Source organism: Grampus griseus, assembly GCF_964374135.1.
Source record: "Grampus griseus genome assembly, chromosome: 14".
NCBI lineage: Eukaryota > Metazoa > Chordata > Mammalia > Artiodactyla > Delphinidae > Grampus > Grampus griseus.
The window spans coordinates 38528670-38548837 of NC_139008.1; the positions used below are offsets into that span (position 1 = coordinate 38528670).

Here is a 20168-nt window from a genome sequence, read left to right on the forward strand (position 1 = left end):
GGGTAAAGGGAAAGAAAGCTGGAGCGTCTGAACTTTAGGGCCCAGCCACTGCGTGCACTGTCCCTCACTAGCTGTGTGATCATCACCCCAGCACCCTCCTCAGACAGCAGAGATGGGGAGTTGGGAGGGGACACCTGTGAGGTACCGGTCCACACCACCCGTTCAGGCAGTGGCAGCCTGGAGCCCTGGGGTGAAGCTGCTGCTCTGGCCTTTCCTCTGCAGGAATGCAAGTCTACACACTGCCAGGGCGTGCAGCAGGAGCGCAGTACCCTCCAGGGTCCTTGGCTGCCCACATCTCAGCTGCCCTGGACGCGGAGAAGGCCTGTGGTCTCATACGTGCTTTCCAATAATCTCTTTCACATTGCATTTCTGCTTCTGAAGTGCCATCCGTCCCTCTCCAGTGTGAGGGTCCAGGAGGGGAGGCGCCTAGGTAGGGGAGTGCACTGGGGGCCTCTGCAACTTTGGCTAATTCAATGAATGAATGAGCGAGTGAATGAACGAGTGAGTGGGTCAAGCCCGCTCCAGGTGGGGCGACGAGCCGTTCTCCACGAACCCACCCCGTTACTCTCACGGCTGCAGCGCCCCGAGCGACCTGCGGGGAGCGCGAGCGGTATCGGGCCAAGTCCTCGCTCCCCGCGCATGGGCGTGGCTGGCCGGAGTTGGTCGGACCTCTAAGTGTGGGCGGGGTCTCTCGGCGTGGGCGGGGCATTTTCAGCGCGCGGCGCTCCTCGCGCATGCGCTCCGACGGCCCGGCGATGGCGACGCCGGAGGAGCCCTTGAGGAGGCGGAAGGCCGGGGTCGCGGGCCCGGCGCCTGAATCTTCGCCAGGGCCGGGGCGCGACCCTGCGGGCTGCCCAGCCCGCCTCCGCGCGGGCACCTTCTGGCTGACCAGAATCGTGCTCCTGAAGGCCCTCGCTTTCGTTTACTGTGAGTTCGCGGGGCCAGGCGCCCCAGTGTGGTCCCTCCGCTCGCGCCCTGCCCCCCACCCTCAGGCCCACCCCCAAGCGGGTTCGCGGCCGAGCCTCGGCCCTGCGCCCCCTCCGTCCTGCAGGTCCGGGGGGCCCCCACGCCGACCCCGCGCTGACCAGGAGCTCGTGAAGCGGTGACTCCCCTTTGCCGCCTACAGGTCCCACGAGCTGTGGCCCCGCCGCCTCCCCGCGGCTCCAAAGCTTTGAGGCCTGAGCAGCAGGTGCGGCCTCACCTGCGGGGTTCTGTGCGCGCCAGGTTTTATCAGGCGGAGAACCGCGTGGTCTGCCCCAGTCTCCCTCTCTCCCTCCCCTCGCCCCAGGCCGCCCCCCAGAACACCGCTGGACACCCGACGCCCCCCGTCCGCGCGCGCGGGGAGTGCACACCCCCCCAACCCCGATCCCCACGCCTGGAGGGGCACAAACGCCCTGGGTCGAGCATTGGTGCCTGAAGCCAAACTGGGCTTCTCAGACAAACGTGGCAGTGCGGGGGCCAGTGGGGTTGGGGCACAGCCCCCGGCTGAGATGGCCTGGGGCCAGTGGGCAGTCGCCCTTCTAGAGGGTTCCGGAGGGCGCTGGTACCCGGCGGGCCGGCCGGGATTGCACGCCGCGGGCACCGGCCGTCCCGGCGTCATTTCTGAGTTTTCAGAACATGCGTTCCAAGGGAGTGGAAATGCCACGCTTTGCACAGCGACCGTCATCACACACCGAGCGGGGCGCCGCGGGGACCAGGGCCGGGCGCGCGGTGAGGCTCGGTGTGCGGCGCTGGGGGATTCAGCTTCGACTCTCGTGCGCTCTAAGTTACTATAGAAAATACTTCTTGCCAGTATTGCTTTATTCTCCACGGGATTAGTCATTCTAAACGGTTGAGCTGTCACTTAGTAAAAGATGGAGTCAAGACAAAGTTAATCTCCGAGACTTTAACAGACCCTTAAACCGGCGCCATGACAGTAGAAAAACCCCGGTGGCTTAGCTCGCAGAGAGCACAGCTTATAAAAAACTCAGCTTGGCTTTCCAGTGTTAGGGGCTGCCTTTGATCTCCACAGGGATTCTCTGTTCGGTTCAGAAGGAAACCGTTTTGAACCAGTGGGTCAAGAAGATATTTTAAGGCCGGTACTGAGCACAGAATGATTTGCTTTGGCATATGCATTCCCCCCACCCCCATCTTTTCTCGCTATTTGGGGTAGAGTCAGTGCTTTTCAGCTGCACGAAGGAACCAGTTTACCATCTTCAGGGACGAGGGTCCCTGGCTGAGATGGCTCTGGCAAGTAGGCAGTCGCCCTGTATTGATTTCTTTCTGGAGGGTTCCAGATCTCCTGGGGACTGTGAGCTACCTCAGAGTCCCTTAAGTCCCAGGAATTTCCCACAATGCCACAGACTGTCCACAGCTTTCACTTGACGTTGAGTGTTACAGTTGCCCTCATGGACTGCTGACCCCACCAGGAGGCTGAATAATGGACCCCTAGCCTATGCTTCCTTCACCCTCTGCACATCTAACAGAGTTCTTAGTGTCATTAGTCTACCTGTCTGTGCGACTCCCTGGGAGCTCCTTGAAGCCAGGGTCGGTGTTTAATACCTCCGTCCTCTGTCTTCTAGGAGCAGCTCCTGCTCCATAAAATTTCCTTGACGTTTTGCAGCCTTTATCATTGCTCTGTGCCACCACAGGATACTTTTCCAACTGTGTCCTCCCTCCTCCCCAGCTCGGCACCCCAGGCCCTGGGTGTGACACTCAGGTCAGAGACTGCCCACCCGAGAGGCCCCTGGTTCTCTCTGAGTTGTAGTTGTAGTTCCTCAGATCTCGTGTCTTGTTTGGGGGTTTATTCTCTCTCTTTACTGGAGCATATCCCAAAACAACATTCCAAGAAAAGATACAGAGAAGGTGAACTTTCTGTGTCCTTCCTTGCACACGTAGAAATTGGCCACTTGCCTGGGTCTGTGGCTCTCAGAGCAGTTTTCCTCAGAACTTTGTGATGTCAAGGGGTCTTTACACAGTCTGACTCCTACTCTTTTGCAGGTGACTAAAGGGAAACACTTTTATTTCTTCTGCTCACATGCTTGTGACACCAGATGTGGGTTTTTTCTCACAGCGAGTAATCGTCTGATTGTCCAGACACCATGTGAGTGTCCTGCAAGTCAGTGCGTTTTGACCCTAACTGCCCAGGGTCCCCACAGGCTGAGAGCTCAGTCCCACGAGACACCCCCCAACACCACAGACGCCAGTGAGAAGTCCAGGCCATCACCTGTGCTTCTGACCAACCATATGTAAATTGGGGTTCCTACGACCCCCTCCTCGGGTTCCATAACTTGCCAGAACAGCTCACAGAACTCAGGGGAACACTTTGCTTATGTTACTGGTTTATCGTAAAGGACATGACTCGGGAACAGCCAGATGGGAGAGATGCCCAGGGAAGGTGTGGGAAGGGGTGCAGAGCCCCCACGCCCTCCCAGGGAGCCACCCTCCCAGCACCTCCCTGAACCCCTCCATTTGGGGTTTGTGTGGAGGCTCCATTACACAGGCAGGACTGATTAAATCCCTGGCTGTTGGAGATCAGCTGCATCTCCAGCCCCTCCCCGTCCCGTGAGGTTAGAGGTCAGGAGTGGGGCTGAAATTTCCTCTGGCAACCAGCCCCCATCCTCCAAGAATCACCTCATTGGTATAAACCCAGGTAAGGTTGAAAGGGGCTTGTTATGAATAACAGATGCTCCTCTCACCTCATCACTCAGGAAATCCCTGGGGTTTTAGGAGCTTTGTGCCAGGAACCTGGACGAAGACCAAATAAATATTTCTTATGATATGACAATACCACAGGGACCTTTTTTCCTCTCTGGGAGCTTTTCGAGTCTGCTGCCTTGCCATCCTGGCCTGGGTCCTTGTCATGTGATGGCGTGGCTCTGTGAGCTCCCTTCCTCGTTCCTTCGCAGGGCCCAGGTGAGCTCACTCAGACTTAAGACTCCTGCCCTAGTTCTGGACGAGCTTCTCTGGCCCTGCCCAGTCTGCTGACTCCAGGCCCCTGTCTGTTCAGACCCCCCAGTGGGTCCCAGATGTACCCCTTTGGGGACCACCAATGCACTGAGGCTCCCAGCTCAGACCAGAGCCTGAAGCTAAACGAGGATCTGTTGCAGAAGAAGGTGAGCTCCTCCCAGGCCTCGGGAATTGTGCCCTCATATGGGACCCGCCGTGATGGCCAGGACCGTATGAGTAACCATGTGTAGGTGACTGCCGCCATGGTGCTCTCCAAGGAACTGCAAGCACTGGAGCGAATGGAGGACTTTTTGACACATCAGCAAAATTATTTATCTCCCCAGTTTCATATGGTACCTTGGAGTCCCCGGGATAATATATCTTTTAAAATCCTACTTCAAAAAGATCTCACAACTAGTTTCAGCCCAACTCTGATTCCTGGCTTTGCCAGCTTACGGTACTGTCCTTTTGGTTCAGATTTGCTGTGCAGTGTCATGCTTGAGTCTTTCCTTGTTTACTTTACCTGTAGTAGAGTTTATTAGGTCTTTCCTCCCAGCTGCCAGTCACTGTTAGAGCGTCTGAGGTGAACCTAAACTGCACCCTCTAGCAGCGGCAGCTTGTCTCACTCATGGTCAAGAGGTCTCACCTGGGGTCTGGTAGCTTAGCCTTGCGGCCAGTCAGCGCCCAGGCCCAGCACTGGCGCAGCCCAGCAGAACCACACACACCTGCATTTGCTGAACTCTTAGGTGTTCTTTGGAAATTTTGAGGAAGAAAATGGAACCAAAAGAGTACTCGAATCTTGCTTCATTTTCTGTTGTTCTGAGTTTTCAGCGCTTCCAAGATTCATGGGAAGTTAGTTCTTCCCTCCAGGCCCCTTGATTGCTAATGAAATGCTCTGCTTGATTTCACAAGCTTCTCTGTAAAATGCTTCCAGTTTGTTTAAGAAATAAACCTGCCCTACGTCTGAGCTCTCTACAGCACACACCTTTAAAGAAAACCTTTAAAGAAAAAGTACTGGAGGTTATTTTTCTAAGGCCCAGAATGTAGCCACAGTCCATAAAACCACCCATCGGAGAGTGACATTTCGGAGATGATTCTGTTTTAATTTTATAGCACTTTATCTGAAAGGGAGAGAAAACTAAATTTTTTCTTTTTGATATTTTAAAGAAAATATTTGCAGACATCCTTGATAATGCATATTAGGTGACCTGGTAACCTCTCCTAGGTCAGTCTGTGGGTTACCCCACCAGGGAGCAGCTGAGAGTCTCATGCCTGGGCCCTGTCTCCTTCCTTCCTAGAGCTGGGCAGAGGGCTGACTCTTTCCTAGAGCAGAGTGGGGGCTGACTGAGCCTTTCTAAGGTTGGTTGTTTGGTTTAGCTTTGAGATCCTATGATTTTTTGAAAACTTTTTTCTTTATTTAGGCATTTCTATAACAGGAGTGAAAAATGAATAGGTTCTTTTCATCTGAAATTTAAATCCATTCTATTATCATTTTTTCCTGTAAGGTAGGAAGTTTCCTATGATGCTTGCCTTAGATTTACTTTTTTTTTTTTAGTTAAGATGGTATGTTTTATGCTTTGTGTATTTTACCACAATTTAAAACTTTAAATTTTTTTAAATTAAAAATTGAAAATATCGTAAATGGATGTTGAACTTTGTCAAAAGTTCTTTCTCCATCTGTTGAGATGATCATATGGTTTTTATTCTTCGATTTGTTAATGTGGCATATCACATTGATTGATTTGCATATATTGAAGAATCCTTGCCTCCCTGGGATGAATCCCACTTGATCAGGGTGTATGATCCTTTTAATGTGTTGTTGGTAGATTTACTTTTTAACTAGTGAGACCAAATTTCGTTTTTCTTCCATGGCATTGGAGTGTGGTTGTGGGGAGGGAGGATGTCCAGCTGTTCAGCCATTGCTAATTAGGTCCCCACGTAGTCTGAGTCGGGAGAGACAGGCTCCACCTGGGTGCGTGTGTGTGGATGTGCACACACACGGCCAGGGCTGGGTGGGCACCACTGTGGGGGTGGCCTCCATGTTACCAGGAAGGTCGGTGGCATATGGACTTGGGCAGCTTTTGCCCAGTGATGGAGGCAGCAGGAGGGGTGCGAGGAGAAGACCAGGGGAGCCCTCCCTGCTGACCCTCTGGTGTCCAGTGTTCTGTCTTTATTCCTGACATCCTGGACATCTGCTGTCATGGGGGGGATCAGGTCTCAATTTTCTTCCTGCAGTTACAGTGAGCCGCACGTAGTATTCAAGAAACATTTGCCTTTAAAAACAAAACTATTAACCAAACTCCAGACCTTATTGGTTTTCCACCAGCACCCCTTCCCATCCGGTGTCCCCGCACTGCGTTAGCCGTCATGGCTCCTCTGTCCCCTCTGGTCTGCAGCAGTCTCTGGACTTCCCTGCCTCTTCATGACCTTGACAGTTTTGAGCATGTCTGGTCATGTGTTTGGTAGAATGTCCCTCAAATTGGGCTTGTCTAATGTCTTCTCATGACTGGACAGGTTGTGGGGAGAATCTCACAGAGGAGAGGCACCCTTCGCATCACGGGTGATACTGACCTGGATCACCTGGTTGGGGTGTGTCTGCCAGGTGTCTCCTCTGTCAAGTTCTCCTTTTTCCGTCCGTCATGGGGTCCAGTCCATGCTCCAGGGACCCCCCGAGGTGGTATCTCCACATGTTATTTGGATATCCTCTGTAATGAATTTATTTGGCAATTGTCATATTTGTTTACACTGTGGGTTGTGGTCCAGCAGTGTTCCTCGTGGTATCAAATTGTCCAGCTCTGGTCAGTGGTGGTTCTTCCCAGTTGTCTCCCGTATCCCTGTGACATGCCTCCATTCTTTATTTTTCGAGAGCTTCCTTACTTTGTGGTACTACAGGATGCTGCAGGCTCCTCTCATTTCCCAGCCCTAAAACCAGCCATTTCTCCAGGAGCCCTCGTTCCTTTTATTTGAGAGTGGTGTTAGGAACCCAGATCTAGGTGCTGTGCTGAGAGTGCCCATTGCTACTGGGGTGTCACTGCTTCCAGACTCTCTTAGCAAACAGAGCTAGGTTACATATGTGGGTGTGCTCACTCACATATGGTCATTTCTCTGCATATCCATTTGAATGTATATTAGGGTAAACATGAATTCTCATTGGCATCTCCGATTCTCATCCAGTATGTGGGGTGTGTGTTGGCCTTCCCTTTTTGCTTATCTGGAACCTCCTTCTCCACTAGTGAGAAATCTTGCCCCACCATCCCCCATGGTTTATTTGCTTAACCCCAATGCACATGCAAAGCAGTCTTAGAATTGTTCGCCTACCCCCAATTAGACTCCGGTGTTTCTATACAGTTACTTTTGTCTTTGTGCTTAGTTTTTACTCAGAACAATTTCCAAAGTTTCTTAGGCCAGCCCTCCCTCTTTCCTTGCATTCAGTGTGGCCGAGTTATACATTTGTGATAGAGTTTGATTCATTTGTCACAGTCTGCATTCTATGCTGGCATCCCCTAACCTCCTGGCTAGGTTGTTTTGATAGTTTATATACATTAAAGTTCGTTTTTTATGATGTACAATTATGGGTTTTGACAAATGCATAGTTATCAGTCACTCTAGTACTGTACCAGAATAGTTACATCTCTTGAAAATTCCCCTGTCCACGTAATCGGCTTCCCCCCGCAGCCCCTGGCATGCTCTGGTATGTGTTCTGCCCCATGGTTTTGTCTTTTCCAGTGTGTCAGATGAATGGAATCCTACAGTGTGTAGCCTTTGGGTCTGGGTTCCTTTACTTAGTAAAATGTACTTGAGATCTTTCCATGCTGTTGAGTGAATCAACATTCCGTTGATATTCTCTCTGAATATCATACCGTTTTATGAACGCACCACAGTTTTTATCCATTCAAGCTCTGAGGGACATCTATGTTGTTTCCAGTTTTAGCAATTATGACCAAAGCTCCTGTAAACAGTTGCATGCAGGCTTTTTTGTAAATGTAAGTTTTCAGTTCACTTGAGTGAACACGTAAGAGTATAATTGCTGGGTCATATGGTAAATCTGTGTTTAACTTTATAAGAAACTGCCAAACTGTCCTCCAGAGTGACCGTACCAGTTTGCCTCCTACGAGCAATGAATGAGAGTTCCTCTTTTTCTGAATCCTCTGGAGCATTCGGTATTTTCAGTTTTTTGGATTTTGGCTGTTACGATAGGTGTGTGGTGATACTGCATTGCGTTGTTTTTTTTTTTTAAGTTTTTTAAAATATTTATTTATTTAATTAATTTATTTTTGACTGCGTTGGGTCTTTGTTGCTGCACGTGGGCTTTCTCTAGTTGCGGTGAGCGGGGGCTACTCTTCATTGCGGTACGCAGGCTTCTCATTGCGGTGGCTTCTCTTGTTGCAGAGCACCATGGGCTCTAGGCACGTGGGCTTCAGTAGTTGTGGCTCGCGGGCTCTAGAGCACAGGCTCAGTAGTTGGGGCTCCCGGGCTTAGTTGCTCTGCAGCATGTGGGATCTTCCCGGACCAGGGCACTAACCCGTGTCCCCTGCATTGGCAGGCGGATTCTTAACCACAGCACCACAAGGGAAGCCCCTGCATTGTGGTTTTAATTGGCGTTTCCCCACTAACAAATGATATTAAGCATCTTTTCATGTGCTCATTTGCCATCTGTGTATCTTCTTTGTGTGAAGCAGATGACTTTCAGTATCTGTTCAGATCTTTTGCCCTTTAAAAAACTGGGTTGTTTGTTTTCTTGTTGTTGAGTTTTAATGGTACTTTATTCTGGATGCAAGTCCTTTATCAGATATGTGATTTGCAGGTATTTTTCCCAGTCTATGGCTTGTCTTTTCGTTCTCTTAAAAATATCTTTTACAGGGCTTCCCTGGTGGCGCAGTGGTTGGGAGTCCGCCTGCCGATGCAGGGGACTCGGGTTCGTGCCCCGGTCTGGGAAGATCGCACATGCTGCGGAGCGGCTGGGCCCATGAGCCATGGCCGCTGGGCCTGCGCGTCTGAAGCCTGTGCTCCGCAACGGGAGAGGCCACGACAGTGAGAGGCCCACGTAGAGCAAAAAAAAAAAAAAAAAAATCTTTTACAGAACAAAAGTTTTTCATTTGATAAAGTAGAATTTATCAGTGTTTTCTTTCATGGGTCATGCTTTGGGTGTTGTATCTAAAAACTCATTGCCAAACACAAGTCACATAGATTTTCTTCTATATTTTATTTTAGAAGTTCCATACTTTTATGTTTTACATTTAGGTCTCTGGTCCTTTTGAATAAATTTTTGTACAAAGTGTGAGTTATGTGTCAAGGTTCATTTTTTTTGCATATGATGTCTAGTTGTTCCAGCACCGCTTGTTGAAAATACTGTCTTTGTCTGTAATTGTCTTTGCACCCTTGTCAGAAATCAGTTGACTGTCTTTGTGTAGGTCTACTTCTGGACTCTCTAGTCTCCCATTGATTTATGTGTCTGTACTTTTGCTAATACCACACTGTCTTGATTACTATAGCTTTGTAGTAAGTCTTGAAATTGGATAAAATGAGTCCTCGAACTTTGTTCGTCATCGGAATTATTTTGGCTATCCTAGTTCCTTTGCTCTTACATATACATTTTAGAATCAGCTTGTCAATATCTATGGAAAAGCTTACCAGATGTTTTGATTGAGATTGCATTGACTCTATAGATCAAATTGGGGAGAACTGACCTCTTAATAATGCTGGCTCTTCTTCCAGTTCATGAACACAATGAATCTTTCCATTTATTTTGATCTTCTTTGATTTCTCTCATCATGTTTTGTAGTTTCCCATGTACGGATTCTGCATATATTTTGTTAGTTTTTTATCTAGGCACTTTTTTTTTTTTTTTTTTTGCGGTATGTGGACCTCTCACTGGTGTGGCCTCTCCCACTGCGGAGCACAGGCTCCGGACGCGCAGGCCCAGCAGCCATGGCTCACGGGCCCAGCCGCTCCGCGGCATGTGGGATCTTCCCGGACCGGGGCACGAACCCGTGTCCCCTGCATTGGCAGGCAGACTCTCAACCACTGCGCCACCAAGGAAGCCCTAGGCACTTTTTTTGGTGGCTATTGTAATATTTAAACATTCAGCTTACAGTTGTTCATTGCTGATATATAGGAATATAATTGACTTTTGTATATTGGTCTTGTATTCTGTGACCTTCTTAAACTCACTTATTAGTGCCATGAGGGCTTTTTTTTCTTCTTCTTTCTTTTTTGTCGATTCTTTGGGATTTTCTACATAGGCAGTCTATTAATAGAGATAGTTTCATTTCTTCCTTTCTAACCTATATACCTTTATTTCTTATACTTGCTTCATTGCACTAGCTAGGATTTCCTATACAGTGTTGAATATGAGTAATAAGAGAAGAGATAGTCTTGCTTTGTTCCAAATCTTCAGGGAAAAGTATTCAGTCATTAATCTTTAAGTATGATCTTGGCTGTAGGTTTTTCATAGTTACGTTTTATAGACTGATGAAGTACCCTTCTATTCCTAATTTGCTGAAAGTTTTTTTACCATGAATGGATGAATTCTTTCATGTACTTTTTTGTGGGTCTATTGATACTATCTTATGGTTTTCTGATTTAGTTTGTTAGTGTGGTGATTACATTGATTTTTTAAAAAATATTTATTTATTTATTTGTTTGGCTTCCTGGGTCTTAGTTGAGGCACTTGGGATGTTCCTTGCCGCGTGTGGGATATTTAGTTGCGGCATGCAGAATCTTTTAGTTGTGGCACGTGGGATCTTTTAGTTGCGGTGTGCAGGATCTTTACTTGTGGCATGTGAACTCTTAGTTGCGGCATGTGGGATCTAGTTCCCCGACCAGGGACAGAACCCAGGCCCCCTGCATTGGGAGTGCAGAGACTTAGCCATTGGACCACCAGGGGAGTCCCCATGGATAGTTTTTTGTTTGTTTGTTTTGTTTTGTTTTGCGGTACGCGGGCTTCTCATTGTTGTGGCTTCTCCCGTTGCGGAGACAAGGCTCCGGACGCGCAGGCGCAGCGGCCATGGCTCACGGGCCCAACTGCTCCGCGGCATGTGGGATCTTCCAGGACCGGAGCACGAACCCGTGTCCCCTGCATCGGCAGGCGGACTCTCAACCACTGCGCCACCAGGGAAGCCCTTAAGTTATAAATAAAAGTAAAATAAGGTGTATATTATTTTTATTTTTTTTTTACATCTTTATTGGGGTATAATTGCCTTACAATGGTGTGTTAGTTTCTGCTTTATAACAAAGTGAATCAGTTAATACATATACATATGTTCCCATATCTCTGCCCTCTTGTGTCTCCCTCCCTCCCACCCTCCCTATCCCACCCCTCTAGGTGGTCACAAAGCACCGAGCTGATCTCCCTGTGCTATGCGGCTGCTTCCCACTAGCTATCTGTTTTACGCTTGGTAGTGTATATATGTCCATGCCACTCTCTCACTTTGTCACAGCTTACCCTTCCCACTCCCCGTATCCTTAAGTCCATTCTCTAGTAGGTCTGTGTCTTTATTCCCGTCTTAACCCTAGGTTCTTCATGACATTTTTTTTCTTAGATTCCATATATATGTGTTAGCATACAGTATTTGTCTTTCTCTTTCTGACTTACTTCACTCTGTATGACAGACTCTAGGTCCATCCACCTCACTTCAAATAACTCAATTTCATTTCTTTTTATGGCTGAGTAATATTCCATTGTATATATTGCCACATCTTCTTTATCCATTCATCCGATGATGGGCACTTAGGTTGCTTCCATGTCCTGGCTATTGTAAATAGAGCTGCAATGAATATTTTGGTACAGGACTCTTTTTGAATTATGGTTTTCTCAGAGTATATGCCCAGTAGTGGGATTGCTGGGTCATATGGTAGTTTTATTTGTAGTTTTTTAAGGAACCTCCATACTGTTCTCCACAGTGGCTGTACCAATTCACATTCCCACCAGCAGTGCAAGAGTGATCCCTTTTCTCCACACCCTCTCCAGCATTTATTGTTTCTAGATTTTCTGATGATGGCCATTCTGACCGGCGTGAGATGATATCTCATTGTAGTTTTGATTTGCATTTCTCTAATGATTAAGGATGTTGAGCATTCTTTCATGTGTTTGTTGGCAATCTGTATATCTTCTTTGGAGAAATGTCTATTTAGGTCTTCGGCCCATTTTTGGATTGGGTTTTTTGTTTTTTTGATATTGAGCTGCATGAGCTAATTGTAAATTTTGGAGATTAACCCTTTCTCAGTTGCTTCATTTGCAAATATTTTCTTCCATTCTGAGGGTTGTCTTTTCATCTTGTTTATGGTTTCCTTTGCTGTGCAAAAGCTTTTAAGTTACATTAGGTCCCATTTGTTTATTTTTGTTTTTATTTCCATTTCTCTAGGAGGTGGGTCAAAAAGGATCGCTGTGATTTATGTCATAGAGTGTTCTGCCTATGTTTTCCTCTAAGAGTTTGATCGTCTCTGGCCTTACATTTAGGTCTTTAATCCATTTTGAGCTTATTTTTGTGTATGGTGTTAGGGAGTATTCTAATCTCATACTTTTACATGTACCTGTCCAGTTTTCCCAGCACCACTTATTGAAGAGGCTGTCCTTTCTCCACTGTACATTCCTGCTACCTTTATCAAAGATAAGGTGACCATATGTGCGTGGGTTTATCTCTGGGCTTTCTATCCTGTTCCATTGATCTATCTTTCTGTTTTTGTGCCAGTACCATACTGTCTTGATTACTGTCGCTTTGTAGTATAGTCTGAAGTCAGGGAGCCTGATTCCTCCAGCTCCGTTTTTCGTTCTCAATATTGCTTTGGCAATTCGGGGTCTTTTGTGTTTCCATACAAATTGCGAAATTTTTTGTTCTGGTTCTGTGAAAAATGCCAGTGGTAGTTTGTTAGGGATTGCATTGAATCTATAAATTGCTTTGGGTAGTAGAGTCATTTTCACAATGTTGATTCTTCCAATCCAAGAACATGGTATATCTCTCCATCTATTTGTATCATCTTTAATTTCTTTCATCAGTGTCTTATAATTTTCTGCATACAGGTCTTTTGTCTCCTTAGGTAGGTTTATTCCTAGATATTTTATTCTTTTTGTTGCGGTGGTAAATGGGAGTGTTTTCTTAATTTCACTTTCAGGTTTTTCATCACTAGTGTATAGGAATGCCAGAGATTTCTGTGCATTAATTTTGTAACCTGCTACTTTACCCAATTCATTGATTAGCTCTAGTAGTTTTCTGGTAGCATCTTTAGGATTCTTTATGTATAGTATCATGTCATCTGCAAACAGTGACAGCTTTACTTCTTCTTTTCTGATTTGGATTCCTTTTATTTCCTTTTCTTCTCAGATTGCTGTGGCTAAAACTTCCGAAACTATGTTGAATAAGAGTGGTGAGAGTGGGCAACCTTGTCTTGTTCCTGATCTTAGTGGAAATGGTGTCAGTTTTTCACCATTGAGGACGATGTTGGCTGGGGGTTTGTCATATATGGCCTTTATTATGTTGAGGAAAGTTCCCTCTACGCCTACTTTCTGCAGGGTTTTTATCATAAATGGGTGTTGAATTTTGTTGAAAGCTTTCTCTGACATCTATTGAGATGATCGTATGGTTTTTCACCTTCAGTTTGTTAATATGGTGTATCACGTTGATTGATTTGTGTATACTGAAGAATCCTTGCGTTCCTGGAATAAACCCCACTTGATCATGGTGTAGGATCCTTTTAATGTGCTGTTGGATTCTGTTTGCTAGTATTTTGTTGAGGATTTTTGCATCTATGTTCATCAGTGATATTGGCCTGTAGTTTTCTTTCTTTGTGACATCCTTGTCTGGTTTTGGTATCAGGGTGATGGTGGCCTCGTAGAATGAGTTTGGGAGAGTTCCTCCCTCTGCTATATTTTGAAAGAGTTTGAGAAGGATAGGTGTTAGCTCTTCTCTAAATGTTTGATAGAATTTGCCTGTGAAGCCATCTGGTCCTGGGCTTTTGTTAGTTGGAAGATTTTTAATCACAGTTTCAATTTCAGTGCTTGTGATTGGTCTGTTCATATTTTCTATTTCTACCTGATTCAGTCTTGGCAGGCTGTGCATTTCTAAGAATTTGTCCATTTCTTCCAGGTTGTCCATTTAATTGGCTTAGAGTTGCTTGTAGTAATCTCTCATGATCTTTTGTATTTCTGCATTATCAGTTGTTACTTCTCCCTTTTCATTTTTAAGTCTATTGATTTGAGTCTTCTCCCTTTTTTTCTTGATGAGTCTGGCTAATGGTTTATCAATTTTGTTTATCTTCTCAAAGAACCAGCTTTTAATTTTATTGATCTTTGCTATCATTTCCTTCATTTCTTTTTCATTTATTTCTGATCTGATCTTTATGATTTCTTTCCTTCTCCTAACTTCCGGGTTTTTTGTTCTTTCTCTAATTGCTTTAGGTGCAAGGTTAGGTTGTTTATTCGAGATGTTTCCTGTTGCTTAAGGTAGGATTGTATTGCTATAAACTTCCCTCTTAGAACTGCTTTTGCTGCATCCCATAGGTTTTGGGTCATCGTGTCGCCATTGTCATTTGTTTCTAGGTATTTTTTGATTTCCTCTTTGATTTCTTCAGTGATCACTTCGTTATTAAGTAGTGTATTGTTTAGCCTCCATGTGTTTGTATTTTTTACAGATCTTTTCCTGTAATTGATATCTAGTCTCATAGCATTGTGGTCGGAAAAGATACTTGATACAATTTCAGTTTTCTTAAATTTACCAAGGCTTGTTTTGTGACCCAAGATATGATCTGTCCTGGAGAATGTTCCATGAGCACTTGAGAAAAATGTGTATTCTGTTGTTTTTGGATGGAATGTCCTATAAATATCAATTAAGTCCATCTTGTTTAATGTATCATTTAAAGCTTGTGTTTCCTTATTTATTTTCATTTTGGATGATCTGTCCATTGGTGAAAGTGAGGTGTTAAAGTCTCCTACTATGAATGTGTTACTGTCGATTTCCTCTTTTATGGCTGTTAGTATTTGCCTTATGTATTGAGGTGCTCCTATGTTGGGTGCATAAATATTTACAATTGTTATATCTTCTTCTTGGATCGATCCCTTGATCATTATGTAGTGTCCTTCTTTGTCTCTTCTAATAGTCTTTATTTTAAAGTCTATTTTGTCTGATATGAGAATTGCTACTCCAGCTTTCTTTTGGTTTCCATTTGCATGGAATATCTTTTTCCATCCCCTCACTTTCAGTCTGTATGTGTCCCTAGGTCTGAACTGGGACTCTTGTAAACAGCATATATATGGGTCTTGTTTTTGTATCCATTCAGCCAGTCTGTGTCTTTTGGTGGGAGCATTTAATCCATTTACATTTAAGGTAATTATCGATATGTATGTTCCTATTCCCATTTTCTTAATTGTTTTGGGTTTGTTATTGTAGGTCTTTTCCTTCTCTTGTGTTTCTTGCCTAGAGAAGATCCTTTAGCATTTGTTGTAAAGCTGGTTTGGTGGTGCTGAACTCTCTCAGCTTTTGCTTGTCTGTAAAGGTTTTAATTTCTCCATCAAATCTGAATGAGATCCTTGCTGGGTAGAGTAATCTTGGTTGTAGGTTTTTCTCCTTCATCACTTTAAATATGACCTCCCACTCCCTTCTGGGTTGCAGAGTTTCTGCTGAAAGATCAGCTGTTAACCTTATGGGGATTCCCTTGTGTGTTATTTGTTGTTTTTCCCTTGCTGCTTTTAATATGTTTTCTTTGTATTTAATTTTTGACAGTTTGATTAGTATGTGTCTTGGCGTGTTTCTCCTTGGATTTATCCTGTATGGGACTTTCTGTGCTTCCTGGACTTGATTAACTATTTCCTTTCCCAATTTAGGGAAGTTTTCAACTATAATCTCTTCAAATATTTTCTCAGTCCCTTTCTTTTTCGCTTTTTCTTCTGGGACCCCCTATAATTCAAATGTTGGTGTGTTTAATGTTGTCCCAGAGGTCTCTGGGACTGTCCTCAGTTCTTTTCATTCTTTTTTCTTTATTCTGCTCTGCAGTAGTTATTTCCACTATTTTATCTTCCAGGTCACTTATCCGTTCTTCTGCCTCAGTTATTCTGCTATTGATCCCTTCTAGAGTATTTCTAATTTCAGTTATTGTGTTGTTCATCGTTGCTTGTTTCCTCTTTAGTTCTTCTAGGTCCTTGTTCAATGTTTCTTGCATTTTCTCTATTCTATTTCCAAGATTTTGGATCATCTTTACTATCATTATTCTGAATTCTTTTTTAGGTAGACTGCCTATTTCCTCTTCATTTGTTAGGTCTGGTGGGTTTTTATCTTGCTCCTTCATCTGCTGTGTGTTTTTCTGTCTTCTCATTTTGCTTATCTTGCTGTGTTTGGGGTCTCCTTTTTCCAGGCTGCAGGTTCGTAGTTCCCGTTGTTTTTGGTGTCTGTCCCCAGTGACTAAAGTTGGTTCAGTGGGTTGTGTAGGCTTCCTGGTGGAGGGGACTAGTGCCTGTGTTCTGGTGGATGAGGCTGGATCTTGTCTTTCTGGTGGGCAGGTCCACGTCTGGTGGTGTGTTTTGGGGTGTCTGTGGACTTATTATGATTTTAGGCAGCCTCTCTGCTAATGGGTGGGGTTGTGTTCCTGTCTTGCTAGTTGTTTGTCATAGGGTGTCCAGCACTGTAGCTTGCTGGTCGTTGAGTGAAGCTGGGCGTTGGTGTTGAGATGGAGATCTCTGGGAGATTTTTGCCATTTGATATTGCTGGGAGGTCTCTTGTGGACCAGTGTCCTGAAGTTGGCTCTCCCACCTCAGAGGCACAGCACTGACTCCTGGCTGCAGCACCAAGAGCCTTTCATCCACACGGCTCAGAATAGAAGGGAGAAAAAGTAGAAAGAAAGAGAGAGAGAGAGAGGGAGGGAGGGAGGGTGAGAGAGAGAGAGAAAGAAAGAAAAGAAGATAAAATGAAGTAAGATAAAATAAAGTTATTAAAATAAAAAATAATTATTAAGCAAAAAAAATTTTTTTAAGTAAAAAAAAAAAAAAGAACGGATGGACAGAACCCTAGGACAAATGGTGAAAGGAAAACTATACAGACAAAATCTCACACAGAAGCATACACGTACACACTCACAAAAAGAGAAAAAAGGGAAAAAATAATAAATCTTGCTCTCAAAGTTCACCTCCTCAATTTTGGATGATTTGTTGTCTATTTAGGTATTCCACCGATGCAGGGTACATCAAGTTGCTTGTGGAGCTTTAATCCGCTGCTCCTGAGGCTGCTGGGAGAAATTTCCCTTTCTCTTCTTTGTTCGCACGGCTCCTGGGGCTCAGCTTTGGATTTGGCCCCGCCTCTGCGTGTATGTCGCCAGAGGGCGTCTGTTCTTCGCTCAGACAGGACGGGATTAAAGGAGCTGCTGATTCCGGAGCCTTGGCTCACTCAGGCTCGGGGGAGGGAGGGGCATGGAGTGCGGGACGAGCCTGCGGCGGCATAGGCCAGCAGGACGTTGCACCAGCCTGAGGCGTGCCGTGTGTTCTCCTGGGGAAGTTGTCCCTGGATCCCGGCACCCTGGCAGCGGCGGGCTGCACAGGCTCCCCGAAAGGGAGGTGTGGATAGTGACCTGTGCTCGCACACAGGCTTCTTGGTGGCGGCAGCAGCAGCCTTAGCGTCTCATGACCGTCTCTGGGGTCCGCACTGTTAGCCGCGGCTCGCGCCCGTCTCTGGAGCTCCTTTAAGCAGCGCTCTTAATCCCCTCTCCTCGCGCGCCAGGAAACAAAGAGGGAAGAAAAAGTCTCTTGCCTCTTCGGCAGGTCCAGACTTTTCCCCGGACTCCCTCCCGGCTAGCGGTGGTGCACTAACCCCTTCAGGCTCTGTTCACGCCGACAGTCCTCTCCCTGCCATCCCCTCAGCTCCCAGCCCCTGCCCGCCCCGGCGGGTGAGCAGACAAGCCTCTCGGGCTGGTGAGTGCCAGTCGGCACTGATCCTTTGTGCGGGAATCTCTCCGCTTTGCCCTCTGCACCCCTGTTGCTGTGCTCTCCTCCGCGGCTCCGAAGCTTCCCCCCTCCGCCACCCACAGTCTCCGCCACCCACAGTCTCCGCCCGCAAAGGGGCTTCCTAGTGTGTGGAAACCTTTCCTCCTTCCCACTGGTGCAGGTCCCATCCCTATTCTTTTGTTTCTGTTTATTCTTTTTTCTTTTGCCCTACCCAGGTACGTGGGGAGTTTCTTGCCTTTTGGGAGGTCTGAGGTCTTCTGCCAGCGTTCAGTGGGTGTTCTGTAGGAGTTGTTCCACGTGTAGATGTATTTCTGATGTATCTGTGGGGAGGAAGGTGATCTCCGCCCATGGATAGTTTTTTGAGGGTTGAACCAGCCTTGCATTTCTGAGATGAAGTTGGCTGGTTGTGATGTATTATCTTTATTTCTTCTTTTGTGAGTTTTGGTAGTTTGCGTCCTTCAACTAATTCTCCTATTTCATCTAAGTTGTCAAACTCAAGATCTTAGAGAGATGTGTAGTATTCCTGTATTATCTTTTTACACCTGTGGGATCTGTAGCAGTGTTCTGTTTTGATCCCTGATATTGGTGTCTTCTTTCCTTGGTTAATCTGACTAGAGTTCTAACAGTTACATTGATTTTATCGAAGAACCAACTTTTGGTTTTATTGATTTTCTCTGTGTTTTTCCCTGTTCTCAATTTCATTGATTTCACCTCTTTTTAAAAATGTCTTTTGTGATGCTTGTTTTATATATAATTTACTCTTTTTTCTGATTTCTTAAAGTAGAAGTTTAGATTTGAGGCCTTTCTATTTTCTAACATGAGTGTTTTACTGTAAATTTTCTTTAAGCAAAGTTCATTCTGGGATAGTTAACTAACCATTTTATGTAATCAGGCACATATTTTATATAAATGTGTGTCTATTTTATATACACCTATACGTTGTGTATAAGTAGATACAACACACATAGCTATGTATACATATACACATACATTATGACTTCTCCAGGTTGGATCTTCTAATATCTCCCCCAAGATTTTGTGAAATACCCTTGAGTCCACGCTTTGATTCCAAACCACTGGTCAGACTCTGCCTCATCTTCTTGCCTAGCCGAGGCCCTGCACGTCTGAAAAGTATCTACAGAGGGCTGTGTTCCTGTTCATGTTCCTTTTGTCTTCTTTTCCTTCCAGTTGTGGCATTCTTGGTGGCCTTCCATCAGAACAAGCAGCTGATTGGAGACAGGGGACTGCTGCCCTGCAGAGTGTACCTGAGGAGTGTGCAGCAGCACTTCCGTGGGCAAGTCAGCTGGGAGACCGTGAGCTATGCCCCCACCGTCCTCTGGCTGCTGGACTGGTCTCACATGGACTTCAACCTGGACGCGCTGGCTCTTCTCGGGCTGGGCATCTCCTCTTTCATCCTGGTCTCCGGCTGTGCCAATATGGTTCTCATGGCTGCTCTCTGGGTCCTCTACATGTCCCTGGTCAACGTGGGGCAGATCTGGTAAGAGGGAAGGATGGGGCACCTATAATGCAGGCACGTGATAACTCAGGGTTCTAGGGGTGTTACCCCTCAGAGCCCAACGAGGCCTCCTAGTAACAGGAGCAAGCAAATGAGCTTACTTCTTACGTTAATTTGGAAAATGTCACCCTTTTAATTAGGCTGTGGTAGACCCTGCTGGTCGCATTCAACCAAAATCCGGGAGCTTCCTTATTTGGGTGTAATTGGGATTCTGTTAGGAGTGTCATGGCCACACCTGAGATAGCATTGCCAGCCTCTTGTGCTGGGGGGCCATGAGATGGAGGTGGAAGCTGCTGGGTGGGCTGCTGGGAGCACTCTGGTGGTGGGGCTTGATTTGGAGGCTTACTCCTCTGCTCCTGCTCCCACCTGCTCCTTCCTTGTTTGAGAGGAACTGGTGCCAGTGGTCACAGTTCAGGCCAGCCCTGCTGGGGGGAATAGGCTCCAGTGCCGGACAGGTCAGAGGCAGCGTTGGGCTCCATGGAGGGAGAGTCACATGGGAACACGACGGGGGCATCAGTGCAGCGTGTGGCTTGGATAGGCTTGGAGGAAAATTGAGGGCCATGAAGTGCTGGGCCATGTTTGACAGTGGAGGAGGGGGTACCGCTCTTCTTCAAGTTCTGGGCTCCGGCCCTGGGGAAGAATCACCTACCAGAGGAAGCACAGAGGACTCTGTAAGAGAAGGTGAAGCCTTGAGAGAAAGCTCTGGGCTCGGGGTGGGTGTCTGTGTAGACATGGAGGAAGTAGACAAGGGGGTGGTGTCTGCGTGGATGAGCAGGAAGTGGAGGAGGGGTGGTGTCTGTGTAG

The 20168-nt window shown here is 46.3% G+C and overlaps 1 protein-coding gene across 1 annotated transcript; it reads left to right on the forward strand.

Moving 5' to 3' along the window:
* Window positions 1-734: 734 nt before the first annotated feature.
* On the forward strand, window positions 735-19350 carry LOC309832716 (lipase maturation factor 1-like; the record flags this gene model as incomplete). The annotated part of the gene is made up of 2 exons (XM_082670700.1): window positions 735-927; window positions 19037-19350. The coding sequence occupies 2 exons, from the start codon at window positions 735-737 to the stop codon at window positions 19348-19350; spliced, it is 507 nt and encodes a 168-aa protein (XP_082526826.1).
* Window positions 19351-20168: the final 818 nt, after the last annotated feature.